Here is a 23,654-nt window from a genome sequence, read left to right on the forward strand (position 1 = left end):
TATTTTAACTCAGTTTTCATTACTTAAAAAGTCATTTGCATATCTTGTGAACCCAAATTAAACTACTGTACATCTTTAGCACATCATCTCACAATAAAACCCCCTACTCAAGTTATATATAGACTTAAAAGAAAACCTGAAACTTCACACCAAAACTTGCCTTTTGCACATTGTTTAAGCTTATTGCACATGCAAGCATGCATGTCTTTGGAATGAAGAGTGAATGAAGTGAACAACAAATCCCCACCTGTTCATGGTTTGATATTCATGTTTTTCCCCCCTGTGGAACCAATCACTAACTATTCACTCAACAATTTACCTATATGATTTTTGTGCTGAAATGCCCTCAGATCAGACCACATGGTGAGATAATCGCTTACATTTCCCACAGTGAAACCTAAATGTACATTGTTAGACCAAAAAACAAGTGTTGTGTCTTCTCATGTCGTTTTCTGAGTGTGTCTGAACCAAAACCATAAAAGGCGCCTGGCGAACAATACAGTTGACTTTATGGCCTCATAGATCTGAGTAACAATGTCTTGCCTGACACCATGGCTGCGAATCAGCATTTTGTGAACTTGTTCCCTCATTTAATTTGAACATGTTTGAGTGTTAGAGTTGCTTTTAATCTGGGGACCTGTTATTTTTAATAACAGGTTGCTCTCCTAAAAGAATGCCCCCCAAAAATAAAAGAAAGCAGGAACACCTGGTGTGTGCTTTTGTGGGTGTGGGCTCATCTGGGCTGCGTGGGCTCAGCCAAACAAGCTTCCCCGCCAACCGCCGTCTAGCTGATAGCAGCGGCTACGCAAGCGGAATAACAACTGCGCTTTCAGCTGTGAAAGTGCAAATGAAAGCGTGAGAAAGAGGGAAGTGAAGGACTACACAGAAGTCACCAGAAGACGAGCGGCTTTGTGGTCCAGTAATCTCATCATCCAGGTGACTGAGGCACAAACTTTAATAGATGAGCCATCAGCAGGGCAAGGTGCACATTCTTTGCACTGAGCTGTGACTGGAAACCCCACACCCATGTACGACTGATACGTACTCTCATCCCTCAATGCCTCACTGAACTCCAGTCAAATCACAGAACAGACTAAAAACACCTCCTCGGGTTTCACCTTGACCCTGATAGCAGCCTTCTTGCAAACACACCTGGATCTTATCTCAACGTTCCCTCTTTTATAGCGCTTGTCCTCGTTAGGGAAGCGGATGAGTTGGAGCTTGATCCCAGCTGAAAATTCTGGAGTGGTCACCATCCAGGGTAAGGCAAATCTAGACAAGCGTTTCCACTCACATTGACACATTGGGACAATTCTGAGTCCAAGTTAATGCGTGTATTTTGGAATGCGGGAGGAAGCCGGAGAACATGCAAACGAGGCCAGAGCTGAGACTTAAAACTCACAGAACACTTCTACTCTATTTACTAACTAGATTGAATCTTATGAATAACGATTTTACATCGAAGAAATAGGGCCGATGCCCCACCAGATGGTGAAGTGGTGTCCACAAGTGAGTCGAAGGTGAAGCCTATGCCAGCAGACTTTGCCTGAGAGGCAAGGTACACCCTAGACAGGGCATGGGCCAGTTCCTGGTTTCAAGTTATATGTACTGCTGTAGTTTCGTCCAATCATCCATTATCTGAATCGCTTCTCCTCATGAGGGTCGGGGGGTGCTGGAACCTATCCTAACTGGTTGCCAATTAGAGTGTTCAATCAGCCTACCATGCAAGTACTTGGAATGTGGGAGGAAACTAGAATACCCGGAGAAAACCCTCACAGGCACGGGGGAGAACATGCAAACTCCACTCAGAAAGGCCAAGGCCATTAATGACAAAGCAAAAGTATTGATGATACTGGTGCTGTATCTAGTGTTGGATGGATACAGACTCTTGCCATATCGCACAGCAACAACATACACCTTCATTATTAAAAATGAATTTTGGATTTACAGTACTTGGTACTGGATCTACACTGGATCCACCTCAATATGGCAGTGATGGTCCTGAATTTAGATAGTCCCAAATGGATATTGATATCAATATCTTGCTTCCCTGTCCACTCCCTGTTTGTCATACAAACAGCCTCGTGAGCTCAATTTCTTTCTTGGCCGATGAGGCAGTTATACTTATAATAATAATAATAATACATCAATAATAATAATAGTTCTGCTTATGCCCTTTGAAGTCTGCTGAGTCATAGCAGAATAAAAGTGCATTAAAATGATAAACATGAAACTGAAAGCAAGATAAGCACAGAGTAGATGGTAAATATTAAACTTAATATTTGACATGTGAATAAATTGAATTTGAAAGGCCATGTGTTTGTAGACATGACTCATATGTGTTGTATGCAATCTTGAGGTTTCGATTTACTATTAGATTTCCTTGTATTGATTTGTATTGTCGTACGATTTCGACTAAATACAGAACGGTCTCATCAACACCCATTGATTCTTTCATGATGACAAGGTTCCACTAGTGTAGATTAATGGCTGTGTCTGTTAAAGAAAAGCTGAAGCGCTGGATGATGTCGTTGCTATGGCGATGGACAGACAGGAAGTCAAAATCAATGTTTTTTTTGTTTTTTTTTAATTTTACTTGCATCTCCAGTGTCTAGTGAGCACTTCAAAACCACAAGAGCTATTTGTGGACAAAATATACATTCGAGCCACGACATGTGTGGTTTAGTGCGCTCATTGTTACTGTGAATAGAAAAAAAAAAGCAAAAAGTAGGACACATTTCAAGTTGATTGAAAAACATACTAGTGTGTGTGTGCGTGCATGCGAGTGCCAACAGTTCCTTTTCATCTGTACTAAAATAAATGAAAGACACATGATAGTGGTGTGCGATATTTTAAGATTTGGTATGTGCTCGATACCAAGTAAATACAAATACAGTATCGCAGATACTGATACGTTTTAACGATTAAGGTGGATGGCAGTGGTGTGCGATATTGCAAAACATGGAATTGATCTGATAACAAGTAAATAAGGGCCAGTATCCCCAATGCTGATACTTTTTGTGTGTGCGATACGGCAAGATTTGGTATCCATAAAGATCAAGACTGTAAATACAGGGATTGTATCGCCAATACCAATACTGATATCAATACATTTAGTGTAATAATTACGGTGGACGATAGTGGTGTGTGATACTGCAAAACTTTGTATCAAACTAAACCAAGTAAATAATGGGCCAGTGTCACCAATGCCGATACTTTTAGTGTGTGTGAGACACTGTAATACTTGATGTCCATTTGAGGGGATGTTATCGCCAATACATATATTGATAACTATACTTTTTCTGTAACAATTGAGGTGGAATATTAGGGACATGCTGCATTGCAATAATCGGTACATACAATAACCGACACCAACGAGACGCATGTCCAATCTTGTTGATACTGATACTTTTATATAATCAAAGTAGAAGCTCGTATGCAATATTCCACTAATGGAGTTTTTTTTTATATCTATCTACAGTGTCACATCACATGATACTATGAAAAATAAAAGTATCTCACAAAACCCAACATGGTAACAAATATAGTTCTGAATGGAAGAATCATTTAAACTTTGTGCGGGGATCATTTCCTAATCGAAACAACATTGTAGCTCCTTTTGTTGCCTTTCAAGTATGTAAAAGGGGAAATGTGAAAACCACAATGCTACTTTCATCATTTAATGTGAAACGTGCTGAAAGGGCACCAGTTCTCACCATCCATTCCCAGGCGCTACAATCCATGTGAAACTGGCTTTTTACTTGCTTTTTGTTGCAACACTCATTACAGAGAAATATGAGAAATATACAAATAGGGGCTAACTTGCTTTGACAAGTGTATGACAGTTAACAAAGTTAAAATGTTGCTTAAAAAAATACTTCCTCTGTTAATAAACTACATGGCGGTCAGTTTAACCCAGCAATCAATTTTCTACTTCAGTTATTTCCATTAGGGAGAAATTGCAGTTTTTATATTGTGTTTGTGTTTGACTATTAACAACATTAACTTGTGTTTATGAAAATAGCTTTATGTTTATGATTTTAACTTTTTAAAATACAGTTGTTGCCTTCTTTTTACACTTGTATGAGAGGGAGGAACGTTAAAATGTTACGAGTAAAACATCAAATAAAATGTAATTCCTGTGACAATTCGATAGAATATTTCTAACACTTATGTTAGAAATTAGAAATGTGTTGATGACACTGACCCAGGAACATATTTATTTCCACAATTTAGAATCACATTCGCGCTTGCTGAACAAACAACACGATGCATTCACGGTGCTTTCAAGATGTCTTTAACTCGCATAGACACCACACCATTCGGCAGACGGCACAGTGTTTTTCTTTGATAACGTTTTTTATGATCATGAGAAGCCTAAATCAAAATCACAATTAAATTTGGATTAATAGCAAAGCCATAGTGTAGAATTGGCTGGCTTTGCTAGCTAGCATTAGTCACTCTCAGTTCAGGAACTCCGCATCAGTTGTGGAAGTCGCGCTTGCGAATGACACCTTTATTCAACAAAGCGATTGAAAACGCACTGGCGACTGTCTCTTTCTTTTACAATTACAATTCGTATATAGACTTAATTAACGTTACCATAGACTTAGTTTTGTAGTTCAAGCAAATTGTGCTTTGAAATGAGCCTATTGCACTGCGTTGCATGCGGGACATGATAAGAACAAAATTCTGCAATATAGCCAATAATCCACAACAAGTACAGTCAAAAAACAAAAACAACAAATGTATTTTTCCCCCTTGTTTATTTTGCCCAACATGGTTGTCTGAACCCTTTGTCTGGGAACACGCACAGACAGACACAATCAGATCCTAATGCATTATTAAAAGATGGTTACGCACACACACACATTCGCACGAGCACATGGTGGGTGGCTTTATTGCTATGGTAACAAATGTGTAGCTTAAAGCAGAGCAGCTGAGTGGTTGAAAAGGTCCGTGATGGAGTGATAAGACAGGAAGCGAAATTAATGTATTAAACTCAGCTGCAAACATACCTCACAATTAAGAATAAGATTGCCTTCGAATCATTTTCTGAATCAGAAAGAAAAGTGTATTCTCACAATTTCTTGACATCATCCCTCCATCCATTATCCGAACTTCTTTAGTCTAACAAGAGTAACGGGCGTGCGGGAGCTTGCGATGGTAAAATTTAATTTTATACTTCAAATATACGAGATGCTTCAGCACTCAAAGACTGAATACTCATATCGGTCTGAAAAAAAGTGTTATCGAAGATCCTCACCTTTGAACATTCAGTAAGGTTGATATTTGATCTTAGATTTTTATTGTCCTGCTGCATCGATCGACATCAACTGACCTTAGCTTCCTATGGACTTGGAGGCACATGTTTTTATTGTCGTCTAGAAGCGTCGGCTTGTAGGTCTAAAGACAGGTAGCAACAGGTCTGGTGCATCTGTCTACTCACCGTGATTGCAGACTTTCATCAAAACAAAACATGCCAGAGTGACAATTCCTGCAGTTCCTTCCCTTCTCCACTCCTCTGTCATTCCATACCCACTTAGTCACCATGTAGGCGCAGACTTCATTTACTTTCTCTTGGACCGCCATGACTCCCCTTTAGATATAATTATACTTGAGTAGTAGAACTCTTAAATTGCATGAATTAATCTGGATGTCAAATAATTGTTTTTTATATCTTCCTATTGAATTTTTTTGCTGAAAAAAAATCTAAAGGGAAAGTCAAAACACATATTTACTCATTTATATATTTACAATAATGCATTCAATGTGTCCCACTAGTCTTAATATAGTACTCTGATTAATGATGCATTTGAGGACTATAAATTAAGCAGCAAAATCCTCTATTTTTATCTTGGAGGTGGATATTTTATCACTGGCAGTCCACTGAAAATGACATCAGTCGCTCTGGGCTCAGGAAACAACCAAACAAGGCTCATCTTGTTAATGTCACATGACCGAACTCAGAAAACAGCAAATGCAATTTCTAGTTGGATTTCCCTGCTTAATTCAAAGTCCACAAACATGTTTATATTTTCTTTTTCCTCTCAGAGTTGACTGCCTGTCGAATCTGAAGGGGAATGCAGCATTTTCTGACTTTGCTACGAGTTGATCTGTGAATTCTAAAGTGTTTTGTCTTCTACTAAAGCATTTGAAACCTTCTTTGGCCCCATGGTGAATTATTGAACAGTTGCACTTAAGAAATAAGCACAAAAAGGATTTTGCAATGCTTTCATTTTATGTGCACAGTGACTCTCATGGAAGACAACACTCAAAGTCACGCATGGGATACGTTCATTCCGGACCATTTTCTGCTGTGCCCCCTAAGGTGACATGGAAGGGGAAAAAATGTGTTGACTTGCAATTTTAGGTATTTCCAGACTAGAGAGGAAAAATATTTCCTGTGCTTTATATTTATGTTTTCCACTCAAATTAATATTTTCTGTTATTTTTAAATATGATTATTAATCAATTTAGTTATAAATTAGCAATACAAACTGTTACTCATTCACTGCCATTGATGGATATAGAAGCCAAAAAGTACCTTGATTTTACCCAGGCTAGCTGCGAATGAGTTAAGGTAATTAATTTAATTCGAGAAAGAAAAACAAGGTGATTCCATAAAACGGATTTTTTAAAATTGTGTTTTATTTACATATATCAACTTTATATTTGACAAGGTGCCTTTTAGATAACTAATGATACGATTTGACTGTACAACATAGGCTGAAAGGGGGAAAAAAGTGACAAGGAAAAAAAAGTGAATCTGTGATGTTACCCAGTTGATAGTTTGCGTTTGGACGCCCCCTAGCGTCATTTCCCTGCAATTACCATTTCCACTCATTTCCCACCACAAGTGACGAGGCATTCTTGCAATCTCAACTCGTCCTTCATCCGGGAAATATTCAAGGTTGAACGTCCACTTGTAAACAAGAGCAATGGCCGTACCGTGGCAGGCTTTAGGTGTCGTGCGCCTGCAGCATCTCCTCGATCTCCTGGACCCACTGCTCATCCCGGTTTTCCAACTCAGCCACCACCTCGTAATCCTGGAGCTCCTGCTGCAGCTCCCTTTCCCAGTCCGATTGCTCCTCTGCCATGAAGACAATAATGTCACAGTAGAAACAATATTAACAGCTATTACAAGACGTGTGGCTGTGCCATTTTTAAATATTGTGCATTTAAACAAATATTTTATCCCATTTAAGTGCCATTACTAATTGAGACAAATTTTCCCATTGATTTTCACAAATATTTCTTCTGTTTTATTATTCCTTCAATTTATTATTACCAATTCTTATCCTGGTGGGAAATGGGAGGTGCTCATTTAGGAAGCTGGTTCTTTGTTTTAAGTGGCTGTGGAGCACATGTGAAACAAAGGCCTTTTGTAAATGTGACACATTTACACAAATAAATGAATATCCCAGGCATTTGAGAGCACTTTTCAGAGGGGAGTCAAGGCAAAGATAGACGACACCACAATCGACAAATTCTGCAAATTAGAGCAGTAGATATTACACACGCAAGAAAAAAAAAAAGGCATCAGGTTAAATACAATTTCAACCTTCAGGGTTGATTTGAAAAATTTTGAAGTATGCAGGGTGCTGGGAGTGATTCAAGGTGGCTTGAAGTTCATCAAACATTTGGAATAATTAAGACCAACCGTCAGCAGAGGGGGTGCTGTCCTTCTTGTCGAGCACCAGCTGCTCCATTCCTTTCTGCAGGTCTTCGTGGTCGATGGCCGCCGAGTCAAATGCGTCACTCACAAATTCCGAGACACCGGGGCTGGTGGACACGGAAAAGTCTTCTTCCGGAGTGGTCTGCTGGAACACACAGGCACGAATGAAGAACAAGAACTGTATTTTTATATGGCTGAGGCGAAAAGTAAACAAAAGACAAAAAAAAAAAAAAAAGAAAATGGCTAGATATATTTACAACCTTTTTTATTGTTTGAGAATAATGTTTTTCATTGAAAGAAAAGTCAACCCGGACCTTCCTCAAAGTTTTTACTTTGTCCATGGAAAATTCCTCTGAAGGTAATTCTTTTTTCATTTTTCTTTTTAAGGATAAAACCAACTGTATGTTGGCTGTGATGTCCAAAAGAATTGCTTTTTAACTTGGTGTTGCATGCTACCTGTTGCTTGTCGCTGATGGAAACAGGCGGCGTTTTGGGCCTGACGTCATCTGTGAGGACAACAAACGGAGCAGCATTGAGGATTTGCATAGATGTCGTACATGCAAATTGTTTACCTGTTAAGATGACATCATGGGGCGAGACGTCATCATCTCCATCGTCGCCCGACTTTTGCTGCTGCTTCTGCTGGGCCGCCAGCGCCGTCAGTTGCGCCGACTGCTTGATAAGCGACACGCGGTAGAAGTAGTTCCTCCAGAACACCTCCTCCTTCACGCTGTCAATCAAAATGAACACTTTTTCATGTAAATTTGAAAGGAAAAATTCCCAGAAAATAATTTCGCCCTACAATATTTTGTCATGAATTTTTAATTGGTTTAATTTAAAATAAGACATTTCGAAACATCTTTTACAGATCAAATGTTAAAAATGTCTAAAAATAAACTCTTATATTTACAAAAAAAATCCACTTTTTCATTGCAAACGAAACTTTGTTGTCAAATTGTAAGTTTCGATTAAAATGTAAAGTTTTGTTAGATGATTCAAAACTATTTTGTTGGAACATTAAAAGTTTGAAACTTTTTCCCTCACAAATGGTAACTTTTTTTAGAATTGAATTTTACCTCTTAGACGTTCATCTTACAACAGAAAATTCTAAGAAACCTTTTTTTGTCAATTTGTTTTTATCAGCAAGTGTTTAAAAAAAAATCATACACATAAAATGTTAGCTTGTTTCATGTTTTATGTTTTCTCATGCGAAAAAACAAATTCTCAAATAATTTAAAAATCTTTCCTCATTAAGAAAAAAATCCCCAAAAATGCAAGTCTTACAAAAAGAAGAATCCTCGAAATTTTTTTCTCATCTAATAAAATAAAATGACTCTGATGAGTCGTGAAATGTGAATGCACACACAGTATAGGTACTGACTGTTTGGGCACGAGGTCGAAACGCATGCGGTTGAGCAGATGGTCTTCCTCCAGCATGACAGTGGCCAGAGGAAACATTTGCCCCATGTCAAAGTGGAACTGCACGCCAGCCGGAGGGTCACGCAGGAAGTTACGTTTGTCCTGAACATGGGACACAATACTTAACTATGTAGATTGTTTTGTGGATTAATTATTTTCCTTGTGTTTATTCTATTGGGCAAGGTGGCGGTTGTCATGAATAACTGGCAAGAGGTGATGATCACATTTATCATATGATAAATACATATCTCTACTTTTTAAAATAAATATATTTAATATTTCTCACAGCTGAGAGGGCGAGGATCTGTTTCTGGATGGTTTCCTCTTCATTGTAGCCCACCCAGGGAGGCACTGCTGCTTCTGGACACACACGCACAAAAGTAAATAACATGATCAAATTAAGGCTTGTATTCGTATATTTATATTTATGTTATCATATTTTCAAAAAATGAATACATTCTAATCTATCCTACCTGATCGTTTTGACTTCTTTTCCTGTACAAACTTCTCTTGCTCCTTCTGGAAGTCTCCTAGGAAGGTCTGCACACAAAGCAAGAAAGACAAACAGCGATAGTCACGGATACTTGAATGGAAGCATACCTTGTCGATGATGCCGTCAATCTTGCCCTCCTCGACACTCTTCTTTATGCTTTGTGCTGTCCCGACCACCGACTCAGAGATTTTCTTGGTTGCGCTCGATGCAAAACTGAAGATGAAGTCTGGGCAGGGAAGAGCCGAGGCAGTGGTTTATAAACACGTAGGACACTTCAGTAGATGCACTTGCACAATCATATACAATCATGTATTTACATTATTTCTACAAATATATAAAAGATGAGGGGAGAGACTTACTTTTGGAGCAATATTAAACAATGATAATGTTATATTACAAAATATGACTTCTAAAATTTGAAAATAATCAAATTTAAGAATGACTACTAATGTATTGTTCCAATTTTGGAGGTGAGCGAGATTACAAAAAGGTTTAGGCGCACTCTCTTCGTCATGCACTCTTCTGCTCCCGTTAACTTTTTATCCTGTACCGTCCAAATCCCGCAATGAAATGGAATGTTGACTCCCATTCCATGGGATTCCCGTGACCCGCGGTTATTTTACATACAAAAAGTATTAATTGCCTTTGTTTCCTGTTTACATTGACAGTCAATTTCAACTCGGGGTGGCAAACAGCTTGAAGCTTCATTTTTGGAAGAATAGCTAGCCATTTTCCAAAGTAATGGTACAGTATTGTCAAGTGAGTAGAACTGAATTGACTAAAAGTGCTAAATAAATAAATTGATTAAAACTCTGGGGGTGTGGGTTCGATCATCAGTCGTTGTGACCATGTTGACATGTCCATGAGCAAGTAACTGGACCCCCAGCTCCTGATTGTACACCATCAGTAGGTGAATGCGAACTCAGTATAAAGCACTCTGAGTGCCTTAATGTGTGCAAAATCACTATGCAAGTCAAAGACCATTCACCATTTTAAAAAGAATTGGCCTAATAACAGCTTGTATCTTGTATGTATCTCAAGGCATAGCTATACTGTGAATTGAGATCATAACCCCAATTTAAGCATCACTCAATTTGCTCCCAGTCTATTAAAGGCGTGACTTCATATTTTACTCTTAATTTTAAAGCACGTATGAAGCTTGTTGCCAGCTATCGTAGTGAACTTTTAACCCTGGCCTCGGGTCATTGGGAGGGCCTTCCGGTTGGTCCAAAGTTTAAAATCAAAGGTGACTGAACATTATTCATCAGAACACCTCAACTTTGGAATGGCCTTCTTGTGGATCTTAAACATAAAAATACAGTAGGTCACAGCTTTTAAATTACTTAAAATTCAACTTTTATGTGATGTCACTCCCACCCTCTTTTCCTTGAATATTTTTTTAAAATCATTTTTACAGACTTGCTTTCATGTTTTGTCATCTTCCCCCATTCATCTATTTACTCATCTTTTTGTGAAATTTACTATTGTTATTTTTTATTGTATTTTAAAATGTATTTACATATGTTCATCATCTCTCACTCGCCCTCCTAGTTGCAGGTCTGTTGGCGTATTGCATTTTCAGGATTTTATTAATGTTGCTATCTTGTTTTATACGACATACAGCATTGCAGTCTTACTGTGTTCTATGTATTTTTCATTCAAAACACTTTGCGACACATGTTTGTAAAAGTGCAGTATAATCAAAGTTATTATTTTGTTCGAAACCATTGGCCGTAAACGACAGTGACGTCATCCAAAACCAAACAGTGCTCGAGCTATCGGGTAAAAAGTGTCCCCCGCTGATTTAATCACGTCGTTTCTCGCTAGTAGTTGTCATCTCTAATCTAATCAATGACACGACTCACCTCCAAGTCCTTGATTGAGCTCTTGATTCGTCTCCACGTCATCCTGCCCCCCTTCGTCAGGCTGGACTTCAGCTGCTGCTTGCTGTTTGTTTACCTCGTTTTGAGCTTCCACCACTTTTTCCTCCATCTTCTGCTCATCTTCTTCCACGTCGGTCGACGTGTTGGCGTCAGCCGGGTTGTCCAAACCTAACCAAGAACCTAAACCTCGCAACATTGTCAAATGAACAGACGACTTCAGCGAGGGGGATAAATGTTGGTTGGGTTGTGGGATTGAGTCTTTGAAGGTAGGGGGCGGGGGTGTTTTGTGCTATACGGAAGTAAGACGCTGACCTGATTTCTTCTTCACTTGTTAAATTGGTCGGATGCCAAATTTAACTATACGGCCATCTAACGGAGAAAAGAATATGACACTTTCCAACGTGAGTTTTTCGATAATGGACCATATTCAAGATCAATCGCTTTATGAAAAATGATAAATCGTCAATGAATCGCGAAAAATTGTTAAATAATTCGCCTGTGTGTATTTTCTAGATAAACACTGACAATCTTGCAGTTTACGACAGGTGGCGGTAAGGAGTCGTTGCGTATCTTGAGACGACGAGAAGGATTCCACTGAGGAAAAACGACAACAAACCAGGTCAGTCCTTTTTAATCGTCATATAAAGAACGTCTCTGTTCTTTAAAACTCTAAAGCCTCCCACACTCAGTAAAGGCTATGATTTCGAAATTTAAAAAACAAAACAATAAAAAAAACCAAATTAATGAATGGGATGCCAAAGTCCATGCAAAGACAGCTCTTTTTTAATTTAATGGAGTATATTTTCGATCTAGACCTTGAATACTAAACTGATTTAATTTTAATGCATCACTGGTGGCCTTGTTTTACATTCGGCGTGTTGGTGACATGCCTAATACTATAACGTCACGTGTTTTATTTCGCTTTTCTTTGTCAAGTTCCACACATTTCCACGTGATGAAGACATTGATGGTGTTTGATTTCGACCACACGGTGGTTGATGACAACAGTGACACGTGGGTGATCAGGTAAAGATTGACAATTTCCATTAATCATGGCTTATTGAAGACGTGTCTTAAGTACATATTGTGTCTTAGGTGTCTTCCAGGTCATACACTGCCTGACACCGTGAAGAATTCATACAGACAAGGACACTGGACTGAGTTCATGGGCAGAGTGATGGATTATATAGGCAAGCACAACAATATTATGACGTTAATATTTGAGTAATTTTTCGGTAACAGGTTATACTCTGTTCATGGCTGTTATGAGTGTTTTTGATGCAACGTAAACACAATATTTCCTGTACTTGTGTATGTGGATCGTCTCAGCTGCGGGATTACATGGCTCATATTTATAAAGAAAACCTTAATTTGTACAAATGCATTTTTATGGTAATGCAGAATTTAATTCCTGTATTTGCTGTATTCAAAATAATGCATGAGAAGACTGGCGTGTTAGTAGATGACTAAAATGATTTAAAGTAGTCGTAATAATAATATACATACATGTTTGATATGTATTACAGTAAATTGTATTTTTTTCTTCTAATACAATACGTGGGCAGCACAATGGCCTCACAGTGCAGAGGCGCAGAGTGGGATACTGTATAGTGATATTTTAGCAGTGTCCTTTTTTCATTTATTTTGTTTGAAATGCCTATGGTGATGCTCAGCTAATGTTCTATGCTAATACTTTCTATTGCCCGTGCTGGCAACATTGCCCCCCGCCAACGTGGCAGCCATGTGCATCCATTTATAGCCTTTGATGAGAATGTTGCCCCAGCCAACAAAACCGCCACGTAGTACAGCTGTTAGCAGGATCTAGTCTACACTATAGATCTATGACAACATCGACACAAACCAGAAATACGTGTACCACAGCGGGTTTGTTGATTGACAGCGCCAGTAAAAAAACAGCACCAATTTCGGAACTACCAGACTTTTAAAACTACTGTACTAAGGGGAGTTTTGAGTGGACAGGATGCTGTTTGCTTTCCATTAAATGGAAAATCCGTTAAATCTGGGTCTGTTGAATCTAAATTCCATCATACTTTCTTTTTGCAGGTGAGCAGGAAGTGAGTGTGGAGCGCGTACGTGCCGAGATGGAGCGCATCCCCTTGACGGCGGGAATGAGCGAGCTGCTGACGTTCATATCATGTAACAAGAATGACGTGGATTGCGTGGTCATCTCGGACGCCAATGCGCTCTTCATCGACTGGATCCTCTGCGCCGCTGGGTTGCATTCGGCCGTGGACTGCGTGTTCACCAACCCAGCTGGAGTCAACTCACTGGGCCGTGTGGAAGTGCATCACCACCATGTGCACGACTGCCGCCGTTGCCCCGTAAACATGTGCAAAAGGAAAGTTCTGGAGGGATACCTGGCCCAACAAGATGAGTACAGCCGCATCTTTTATGTGGGCGACGGCACCAACGATTTCTGCCCGGCCTCCTGCCTGAGGGAGCGCGATGTAGTGATGCCCAGAAAAGGATATGCCCTGGAAACGCTGCTGGCGAGTAAGAAAAATGCTTTGAAAGCCAGAGTCAGTGCCTGGAGCAGTGGAACCCAAATACTACATGAGCTACAAGCCAGTCTAAACTCAAAAATAGATGGAATTCAGGACTAGCGAGTCTGAGGCTCTAAGATAACCGTCACAAATTGCAACAAAATTACAACTAGGCACGCGCATGTTTGTAACCTCCTGTTACTGAGAAGTCATTTTTTATCATACCATCCACAGTCAGAGTTTTGTGAAATAAAATACAAACATACCCAGAACGTAGTTGAATGTTCTAATAATACGAGTCGGACCAAGTCTAAGTAAAAAGCAATATTTTGCCGATCTGAATTTACTCTATTATTAGATTAAATTTTTTTTTCTTTACTTTTGTGAACTATTTTAGAGTCAACTCTGTGCCGTGACTGGATGGCGTTATAAACAATGACTTGTCAGCCACGTTTGACTGCTTTGGTGTAAAAGTAATGATTTTGATTGACATTGATTGGAAGAATCAAAGGTTTTATTTATTTTTTTATTAAAAGACAGATTCTTTCAGAGTTTACATTTAGATAAATTATATTTTTTTCTTCAAATGTGTTAATGTAAGTAAATCGTGGCAGAGTCTCAAGCGATTTAAGGATCCATGTGAAGATGGTATCCAAATCTTGGCTTAAATGTGGGGCAGTAGCTCCGCCACTGCTTAAAGGGAGTCAATGTTTCGCCTTAATCTTGTCAGTTTTGGCAAAACTGTTGCACCTGAAGTAAACCAATTACCCTTCTGTAATCTTTAATGCCACCATTGTATTTGACACAGTGAGTCCTATCTTTACATCTTTAGTTGCCTAAATGTTGAGTTTAAAAATCCGGCTTTTGTCTATTACAGCAGGATTTTAAAGCAGTCTGTCTGGCCACAAATGCCAGCTCAAGAGAAATGACAGTATCTTTGTGTTTAACATTGACAGCATTAATTATGAGCACAGAATGAAGTAATTTCTGTCATAGATTTTGTCTCCTCCTCACCTGGTGTTGGGGTGGTGGAGCCCGCTTGCTCCATCTTCAATTGAGTCAAGTTGAGGTTATTCTTGTGCTGAGAGGAGGAAAGCTGGACACCAGTGAGCAACTTTTGGGCAGCTCATCTGTCCGTCCAGTCAGCACTCATTTGGAAGAGCATTCCGAATATGAGATGACTCCTGAATAAAAGTGGATATTTTTTAACTACAAGAGGGGACAAACATGGAGGACGTTCCATTCCTGGAAGAAAAATGAGACATTTTACAGGGCAGATGCACAGATCACAAACATACGATGGTTTACGATGAAGCATTTACCGTTTTATATTTTGTAAACAAATTCTGTGAGTACATACTGCACACACAAATATTGTATGTACTGCATATATACAGTATATGATATATGATCCACCCTTATGCACCAGCTGCTCTTAACTCATTCACTATCAGCCGAGTGAAAAAAAATGGATCTTTGACGTATTTATCCGTCAATGGCAGTGAGTGAGGTAATCAGCAATTACTAGTTATAAAACAGCGATCATACAACACCACAACATACAACAGAAGTGTACGCCCAAAGACCAACAAGGTGTGTGAGCATTTATGTACAACAGCATTGATAATGCGTGAGGCCTTAATGAATATTTAAAGGAGCAGACCAAGCGCCTCATTTGCATACTAAAGTAAAAGACCCGAGGGCAGCGCTGACATTCCTGCTTTGGACGAAATGTCATGCACACACATTCCTCTTACAGATACAACCACGGCAAACTACGAGATTAAACAAGTATACCAGAGGCAACCTCAAGATCTCAGTTGTGATTTGTCCGTGTGCCAAATATACAAAATTTGTTGAGATTCAATCATGATGTGTAGAGACGATAGTAAGTAATAAAATTAAATCAATGAAGGAATCAATGAATGAAAAAAAAAACGTAACTAACCAGTGTAATTTAAAACAAACCCCTTAAAAATACAACGAGATTACCTAAAGGTACTAAATAATGAATATTAGTCAGAATGCCATCTTTAGACTAGTGATGGCGCATTGAACATTTCATTGCAAATCATTTTTGGGGGTTGACGTCCCCTTTAAAAAACACTGTTATTTCATAGATTACAAGTTTCCTGATAATGAATCATGTGCTTTTATTACAATGTTGATTTTTTTTCAGCTAAAATAAAAAGGCCACAGGCAATGAAATAGATGTAGTGTAAAACAATTCTCACGTGAGTGCTAATTGGCGACATGTCTCCTCTTCATGACAGAGTCAGTTCTTGGCCTTCCCCCGTGGGCAAAGGATGCTCTCCTCCATGTCCCACATTTGACAATGTGCACTGACCTAGTCGGGGATGCTGGAGCGCTGCCTTGGTATGATGTTGGCTGGCACTCTCTCAGCTCCATGCCCGGCCAGGCCCGGGCCGCCCGATCAGTTCTGGAGAGACACAAATGGATGCCCACAGTCAGCTCGCAGGCAGGTCAGATGTCAACTGTCTGTTTGGTTGCTATGCTACAATTTGCTGCAACGCTTCACTCACCAGTAGCTTGGAAGATGTTTAACCCACTTTCAGTGAATCTCGGGTCAGGATCAGGGTCAGTGCCTCACTTGGCCTCATGACAGTCAAGTAAAGAGAAAAGCAAATTAAATTCCTTCTCTGCATCAAAATCGAATGGCTTTTGTTAAGTTTATAGAAATCAACTATGCCTCTTGGATGAACAAAACAAATAAAAGAAACAAGTATAATTAACAAATTAGCTAATATTAATAAATCAAACTAATGACTCTCGTAACAAGCCAACAATGACAAGATCTATTAAGGAGGGTAATAAAATCTACCAAATTGAATGAAACAATCAAATCATTGAAATTAAAAAAAAACCCACTGAACTAACAAAACAAATTAAACTTACCAACCAACAAATAAACAAATCAAAGAAAATTAAATAAATGAACAAAACTAGCAAATTTGCAAAACTAACAAACCCAATTACCGAACTAACTTATCAAAAGAATAACAAACTCAGAAAATAAAGGGAACTATAGAGAACACTAACCAAGAAAACATAAAAACTAGCAAAATTGAAGGGTAGTTGGGTCAAAAATAACCCAGTTGAATTGAAAAGGGGACTAACCCACTATTTGGGTCAATTTCACTCAACCTTCTGGGTTGTTTTGCTAATAGAATTATCAGAGGTGGGCATTCGTCAGAATTTCAGGCCCACCCAGTCGGTTTGAGTCAGCCAAAGAGCGTAGAGAATGGACATCATACGCAGGTGCTGCCAAATAAATCAAAAAAATAAAACAGTGTTGTATGCCTGTCAAGCCCACAGACCTCAATGACGTGTTGCATTTTGTTTTTATTTCACTGATCTACACACTCTGCATGTGTGTGTCTGTTGTTTTTTCTTTGATTTTGTGTTTATGTTTTGCGCCTGCGTGAAATTAATTCAGCTTTTTCCATCTGAGGCAGCTGGCTAAGGTAAAGTATCTCCTTCCCCAATTACACTTTGAAGCACTAGTTCATGCTTTTCTCATATCCCGGATGGAATACTGTAATGAAGTTTATTTTGGAGTCAGCCAATCCTCCATCCAGCGTCTCCAGTTGGTCCAAAATGCTGCAGTTCTTGTAAGAGGGAACACAAAATTCCTATTTTGGCATCCCTTCACTGGCTCCCTGCACAATTTGGAGTTCTTTTTAAGATTCTATTTGGTTTCAAATCGTTACCACCTTACCTCTCTAACCTCCTCCACCCATACGCACCTCAGGGGATTGAGCCTTTTCTTTTGCTGGCCCCTCTCTTTGGAATGATCTCTGGCTAAATGTTATGCAAGCCCCCTCGCTTCCCTCTTAAAACTCATTTTTATTTTTTGACTTTTAACTCTTCATGAAGCTTCTTTTTTTTTCTTTGGTTAACGAAATCCAGCCTTTTATGTGCACTGTTCCTGAAAGTAGAAGTTGCTGTATTTAGGTCAAACATTTTATGTGGCTCATAAAAGAAAATGCATCAAATTCATGTTTCTTGTTAAAATGTAAAATTTGCAAATTGTCTTCATTTTTAGAAATGTGGCAAATTTGCAAGTTTTTTTTTTTGTTGTTGATACCAATCGCCCATTTAAAAAAAAAAGTAATAATTTCAAAATTAATTATTCCTAATTTTGTGTAATATGAGGCGATCAGACATTTATTTGGATTCTACATTCCATAACTACATAAATGACTTTGACACCCCTGATCTAATGAAACAAAACTATCAAACAAGCGTGTTTCATCAAAAAGTAGTGATATGACACCACCGTATGGCATCTACAGGCAATTATAAACTTTTTTGGAGGGTGTGACAATCACTTGTATCATTTTTCTTGTATTTCACTATTTTTGGATTAAAAAAAACTTTTAAAACTTATATTGCCCCTTATGGTGAAGCACCAGGTAGCTTTATTTTGAAAGATGCTATACAAATAAAGGACTTTTTATAAATTTTTTTTATTTACAGATGTATATTTTTTTCAAATTTTATTATTATTGTGTCAGATTGGGAGCATATTGTTTCATCTGACAGATAAAGATAATATATTATCAGCCGGACCATTCTCCGTATCATCTTGAAAATTAAACTCTTGCTTGACTCGTCCATCACACACGGCTGTTGGCTGTCAAGTCACCTGGCAGCTGGTGGCCAAGGCTATTGCCCAAAGAGTTGGTTTAACTGTCAATTGTTTAGCGTCCTTGGCTCCTTTGAAAGGTGCTATATGCATAAAGCTCTTATTATTATTATTATTACTACTGAATCAGAGACGCACGACAAGCATAGTCTTTATGGATGGAAGCATGTGCAGTCGTCCAATTTTACCAGATGGAGGCACTGTAGCTCCATGCTGAGTACAGTATATATAATATTATACTGAGGAGCTTATCCTTTGAGTCCTTCTAATATTTTCCAAGTCTAAGTGAGCTTTGTTCTTGACAAGCAAAGATGTGCGCCATGGTAAAAGCTACAAAGTAGAATATTGGTGAATTTTATTTGGCCTGGGTCCAGAATAAAGCCTCATATCGCACCAAACCACCCAGCTGAGTTCATTGAAGCACTCAAGACTGCTGGGAAGTATCAACATTTACAAGTCCTTTTGTTTTCTGTTTTAACTCCACTTTTTACTTGGCATCAATGCTAATATTGTTGAATATGAATTCATCCTCAAGCCTAAAAGATTGTCTCCTTCCCTTGATTACATATGCGGCCCCCCTCGCTTGCTGCCCCAGTGCGTAAAATATACAAAGTGGTAATCCTTGATAGCAAACAAGATGGCTGAGAAGTTTGATGACTCGCTATTAGCAATATAAGGAAACATGGATATGGAACCATATAGCTTACTTAGAAGAATTAAATTTCAGAACATGTTTGTTCTGGGCAGACTCACAAAAAAGACACAGAAAGTCTAATATTTTGTTTTGAAGCGGCCATTACAGATTAATTTTTGTGTCTTCAGGCCAGATGTTGCAAATGTTTTGATTACCCAGTTTTCTTTAATGCAATATAAACAGCACAGTACTGAACTTCGGCCTTACAGCAGGACAACATAAGCACGTGGATGCAAACCAGTCGGTGGTTAGGAATGAGATTCTAAAGTTGCAGTCCAGTCCTCCTTGTCGGAATACACAAACTGGGTGAACTCAATTGCACCACAGCAATTACAGAAAAGGAAAAAACGGAGTATTTTGTCCACAAACAGCTGGACAATCTAGAAGTCGTAATCTACCACGACAAACGCAGTAACAGCACTACACATGGTTCTACCCACAAAATTCGTCTCGGTAGCTGCTTCGGAATATTTTACTTCATATTTTCTTTCGGGGGTAGAATTAAGCTCTCGAAGCCAGCTTAACAGGAAATGCACGACTTTTGGCAAACATGTTGATCATGACCTACCCACAAATAAATTGCAAAAACACGTTCATGGAAAAAAAAATGTGGAAGGCTGCTATTTTGCTTTATAAAATATTTGATAATTTTGTTTTTTTTTTTCCCCACTGTTTCTTCACATACACACTGCACATGTGCTCACATTTGACAGAAAATGTGAGCACATGTGCCCTCTCTCGCTTACTCTAAGGCACAAACACACACAGAGATTCAACAACAAGCATTTTAAACAGGCATGCCACACACGCCGGGCATTTCAGGCTTAATTGAACACATGGCTTAGCTTTAGAAAAGTCTCAGGTGAACTTTGCTACAGTGCATGCGACGGACCATCACCAACTGCATTTGCCGTGTCAGGCACCGGTCCGGCACAGCACGGCACATCGCGCCCGGCCCGTAAACCGTTCTACACCGGATGCACCATGATTGAACGTGATGAAACGTTTACCATGCAGTATCTTGAAAAAGTATTCATTCCGCTCACACTTTCCTTACAATCACAAACTTGAACGTTGAGAGCACATAATTGTGAAAAGAATTTTTTTTTTTTAACGTTTTCTTTAATCTTACTCAAATAAAAATCTCAACTGTTGTGTGAATTTGTATTCGGCCCACCTGTACTCCTTATACTCATAAATACAATCCAGTCGAATCCCTTAAAAAATCACCACATTAGAGAAGAGTCCATTTGTCATTTAGTCAGTCTAAATACACCCGTTCTGTGACAGCATCATACATTTATTACAGAACACTAGTGAACGACGACGACATGAAGACCAAGGAGCTCACAAAACAGGTCAAGGTCAGGGATAAAGTTGTGGAGAAAAGCAAGGTTAGATTTTAGAAAAATATCTCTAATGTTGAACATCTCAGGTTGAGCACTGTTCAATCCATCATGCAAAAGTGGAATTTTTTTTTTGGCACAACTCCAAACCTACAAAGACCTGACTGTCCACCTAAACAGCTAAGACACAGGAAGTAAACCCTTTTGCTTTGACGTGACCCTTCGTGGGTCATTTAGACTAGAAGTAGCGAAGAGGCCCATGGGCACTCTGGAGGAGCAGCAAAAATTCACAGCTCCGGTCAGAGAATCTGTTCACAGGACAACTTAAGTTATGCACGTCACAAATTTGGCCTTTGGAAGATAAAATTAAGAAAAAAAAATATTGAAGGTTGTGGTTGTAAGGTGGCAAAATGTAAAAACCTCAAGTGGTAAGAATACTTTTCCAAGGCACTGCAGGCTAGCTTTCCGTTCACCAAACAGCAGACAACAAAACAAAACTTGAAAGACAGTGTTTTGCCAGGGAAATACAAAATGCTTCCCATCCCACTATGGATGGCCTCTAAGATTTGTTCCGCTTATGTACCAAAATGTTTGATGCCGACTAGATTCCTCATCCACACCGTGACTAAAAATCCGTCCATGTTCTCTCCCGTCCCATTTTGTCCAAAGTGACCCGAAAGCGGCGTTTGGGGACATAGTGTAAACAAAGCATCAAGATCAACTAATACATTTATCGCATCACAGACAATGATGTGTTGTGACATTGTTGGCATCAATTGTGAGCTATTACATATTTTTGCCAACAGAGGTCAAACATTGTTTCCCAAGAAAACGAGGATCGACATCGGCAATCTATTTTTCTTTTTACACACACCTGATAAATGACTCTCATTTCTGCCACCTTTCATCTTCCCCCTCGTCACAGCTCGTCCGCCTCAAAGCCTCGTTGTTTTCGCCCACTTAAAGTCGATAATGAAATGTATGCGCGAGGCGAAGCAGGTGATTAATCAGAGCAGATGTGCCCGGCGTCCAGTGCCAGAGCGCGTCAGCCCGCTGGATCGCACGCTGTCGTCGCAGCTTTAGCGCAGGGGGGGGAAGCCCGAGCTCCGAGCCTCGCACCTCCTTGCCAGCGCATGCGGCGGCCAAAGCTTATTACAATTAATTAGCCACACTCCAAATGTCCTCAAAGGCCTCTTGTCTTGTCTTTCAGACAGCCTGTCAACGTCTGCTTGTCATAACAAGGCAATCCAACGGCTCAACATTGCTAAATAAATCCCTATCATTGTCCTTTTTCAAGGCAAATCCTCAAAGTGATCATCCAATGGTGACGTCACCTACATTAGATGGCATCAGTAAGAAATAAAAAGAAAGCAATTTAGTGTTGTCCCTCTCTCGGTCCAGACCTGGTTTTGATTCAAGCTCATTTGTTGAATTCTCTTGTAGGAGCTTGTCAACGTACGAGCCCTGGAATTTGTCCAAATGTGGATGTCCACTCAAATTTGTATCGTCGTAAAACTGGAGTTAATGGTGACAATATTGCTCACTTGAAATATATATATATATATATATTTTTTTTTTTGGGGGGGGGGGCGTCGAACATAAGTAGTCCCAAAAAAATTCTCAATAACTCATGGGATCAGACGCAAGAAATAAAATATTTTGCTGCCTTGACGTAACCATTTTTGGGTCATTTAAACTAGATCGATAAAAATGTAGCCCCTGAAATCAGTTTCTCTTGACGATATGCAATTTGTTACAGAGTAAATTTTGTTGAGTAGATTATACTCTAAGTGGCACGGAGGCCTGTGGAGTTTGTTCTTCCCATGCCTGCGTGGGTTTTCTCCGGGTACTCCGGACATTCCAAAGACATGCATGGTTGTTCAATCATAATCGCATGAACTACGTGACAACGTAATCTTACGCCACAGTGCAAATAGTTCATAGTTTGCTGTTCATAACGGACTCAATGTCATTTTTTACAACCCGTCCACGGCCCATTTTTGCATCCTGACCCACCGGTTGAAATCACTGCACTTGGCAGATGAATGACGCTAAATTTCCAAGGGCTTGCGTTTTTGTCATTGCACGCCAACCTTTGCAAAGGGGGGGTGGGTGAGTGATTATCATGCACACTGTGGTGTCGTTAGAAAGTTTTTAGGCTTTAGGAAAGTTTGTCTCTGCTGCTTGAATATGAAAGTTTAAGAGGTTCTGACATTCTGAGTCTAGAAGTTAATCCTGATCCGGGAAGCAAATATTCCCGTTGTTTCTCAATGCTGAGTTTTCACTTTTCAGTGCAAGTACAAGCCGGCAGCAGTTAACCCTTTTGGCACCCAACCACAGTGTTGGCACTTTCTATGAAAAACTGTAAGAATTGGCTCCTGTGTATTATAAATCATATTTTCATCATAACCTGCCGAGCTGCTTCAGTATGCATGGCATTCATAAAAATGGTTAGTGTCAGCCATAAAGTCAAAAGGGAAAAGTAAAATGTGGATTTCATTTAGAATATTCCGCTAAATCTTCAAGACAGAAATGTCTCTACATAAATGTGTCACATGTGAAACATTTTTCAGAATATATATATATATATATATATATATATATATATATATATATATATATGAATAATTTCCCCATCATCCACACTGGCAAGAGACCCACAGGGGTTTAACTGCGGAAGGAAATGTAATTTTTGGAATTTAATGAGGTAATTGCTCTTTTTGCGTGGTAATGAAGAAAGTAAAATATTTCTCGTTGTAATAATTCATTGATTCCTTTATGTGCTTCCAGCCGTTTCATCTTGCATTAGTTTTTCCATACATCGACTTGTTTGTGCATTTTGCCCTCCATCACTCCACTCATCAGCAGCATTCTTCCTTCTTTCTTTAATGAACTTCTTAAACAGTTGACTTGACTTTCCGTAGTGCCACATTTGCCAATTTGCACATCTCTATGGTGTCATTATTAC

The 23,654-nt window shown here is 39.2% G+C and overlaps 2 protein-coding genes and 2 long non-coding RNA genes across 7 annotated transcripts in view; 2 read left to right on the forward strand and 2 right to left on the reverse strand.

Moving 5' to 3' along the window:
• The first annotated feature begins 1,089 nt into the window (after nt 1-1,089).
• Nucleotides 1,090-8,773, forward strand: LOC148337086 (uncharacterized). Its single transcript, XR_015843205.1, has 3 exons — nt 1,090-1,261; nt 6,055-6,177; nt 6,253-8,773. It is a non-coding gene; the product is annotated as an uncharacterized LOC148337086 (long non-coding RNA).
• Nucleotides 6,632-11,785, reverse strand: syap1 (synapse associated protein 1). Of its 2 annotated transcripts, none has more exons than XM_088296453.1 (9): nt 11,456-11,785; nt 9,698-9,816; nt 9,571-9,637; nt 9,384-9,457; nt 9,060-9,199; nt 8,251-8,408; nt 8,135-8,184; nt 7,664-7,820; nt 6,632-7,093 (listed from the first exon to the last, which is right to left on the reverse strand). In XM_088296453.1, the coding sequence occupies exons 1-9, from the start codon at nt 11,667-11,669 to the stop codon at nt 6,963-6,965; spliced, it is 1,110 nt and encodes a 369-aa protein (XP_088152579.1). In that variant the 5' UTR covers nt 11,670-11,785; the 3' UTR covers nt 6,632-6,962. The 2 variants fall into 2 exon arrangements, with proteins under 2 accessions (XP_088152579.1, XP_088152578.1); XM_088296452.1 differs by having other exon boundaries at nt 7,664-7,823.
• Nucleotides 11,455-14,528, forward strand: phospho2 (phosphatase, orphan 2). 3 transcript variants are annotated; one of them, XM_088296455.1, is made up of 5 exons: nt 11,455-11,874; nt 11,987-12,092; nt 12,410-12,499; nt 12,569-12,663; nt 13,538-14,528. In XM_088296455.1, the coding sequence occupies exons 3-5, from the start codon at nt 12,429-12,431 to the stop codon at nt 14,095-14,097; spliced, it is 726 nt and encodes a 241-aa protein (XP_088152581.1). In that variant the 5' UTR covers nt 11,455-11,874; nt 11,987-12,092; nt 12,410-12,428; the 3' UTR covers nt 14,098-14,528. The 3 variants fall into 3 exon arrangements, with proteins under 3 accessions (XP_088152581.1, XP_088152582.1, XP_088152580.1); XM_088296456.1 differs by having other exon boundaries at nt 11,844-11,874; nt 12,009-12,092; XM_088296454.1 differs by lacking the exons at nt 11,455-11,874; nt 11,987-12,092 and having other exon boundaries at nt 12,106-12,499.
• Nucleotides 14,529-16,520: 1,992 nt separating this feature from the next.
• LOC148337089 (uncharacterized) overlaps nt 16,521-23,654 on the reverse strand; it is a 58,205-nt gene continuing 51,071 nt past the window's right edge. Inside the window, exon 4 of the long non-coding RNA XR_015843204.1 lies at nt 16,521-16,593. This is a non-coding gene — a long non-coding RNA (uncharacterized LOC148337089). The remainder of the gene's footprint in view (nt 16,594-23,654) is intronic.

The sequence above is a fragment of the Idiotropiscis lumnitzeri genome, chromosome 5, assembly GCF_059441095.1.
Source record: "Idiotropiscis lumnitzeri isolate Australia: NSW breed Sydney's pygmy pipehorse chromosome 5, RoL_Ilum_1.0, whole genome shotgun sequence".
Taxonomy (NCBI): Eukaryota; Metazoa; Chordata; class Actinopteri; order Syngnathiformes; family Syngnathidae; genus Idiotropiscis; species Idiotropiscis lumnitzeri.

What these genes read in the sequence shown, in the direction of transcription:
- phospho2 (XM_088296454.1), top strand. Translation starts at nt 12,360, where the DNA reads ATGCCTAATACTATAACGTCACGTGTTTTATTTCGCTTTTCTTTGTCA. An exon ending in AGTGACACGTGGGTGATCAG is followed by an intron (nt 12,500 to 12,568) that starts GTAAAGATTGAC and finishes ATTGTGTCTTAG; the next exon opens with GTGTCTTCCAGGTCATACAC. An exon ending in CAGAGTGATGGATTATATAG is followed by an intron (nt 12,664 to 13,537) that starts GCAAGCACAACA and finishes TTCTTTTTGCAG; the next exon opens with GTGAGCAGGAAGTGAGTGTG.
- syap1 (XM_088296452.1), bottom strand. Translation starts at nt 11,669, where the DNA reads ATGTTGCGAGGTTTAGGTTCTTGGTTAGGTTTGGACAACCCGGCTGAC. An exon ending in AAAGAAGTCAAAACGATCAG is followed by an intron (nt 9,458 to 9,570) that starts GTAGGATAGATT and finishes GTGTGTGTCCAG; the next exon opens with AAGCAGCAGTGCCTCCCTGG. An exon ending in CCATCAGCGACAAGCAACAG is followed by an intron (nt 7,824 to 8,134) that starts GTAGCATGCAAC and finishes TGTGTGTTCCAG; the next exon opens with CAGACCACTCCGGAAGAAGA.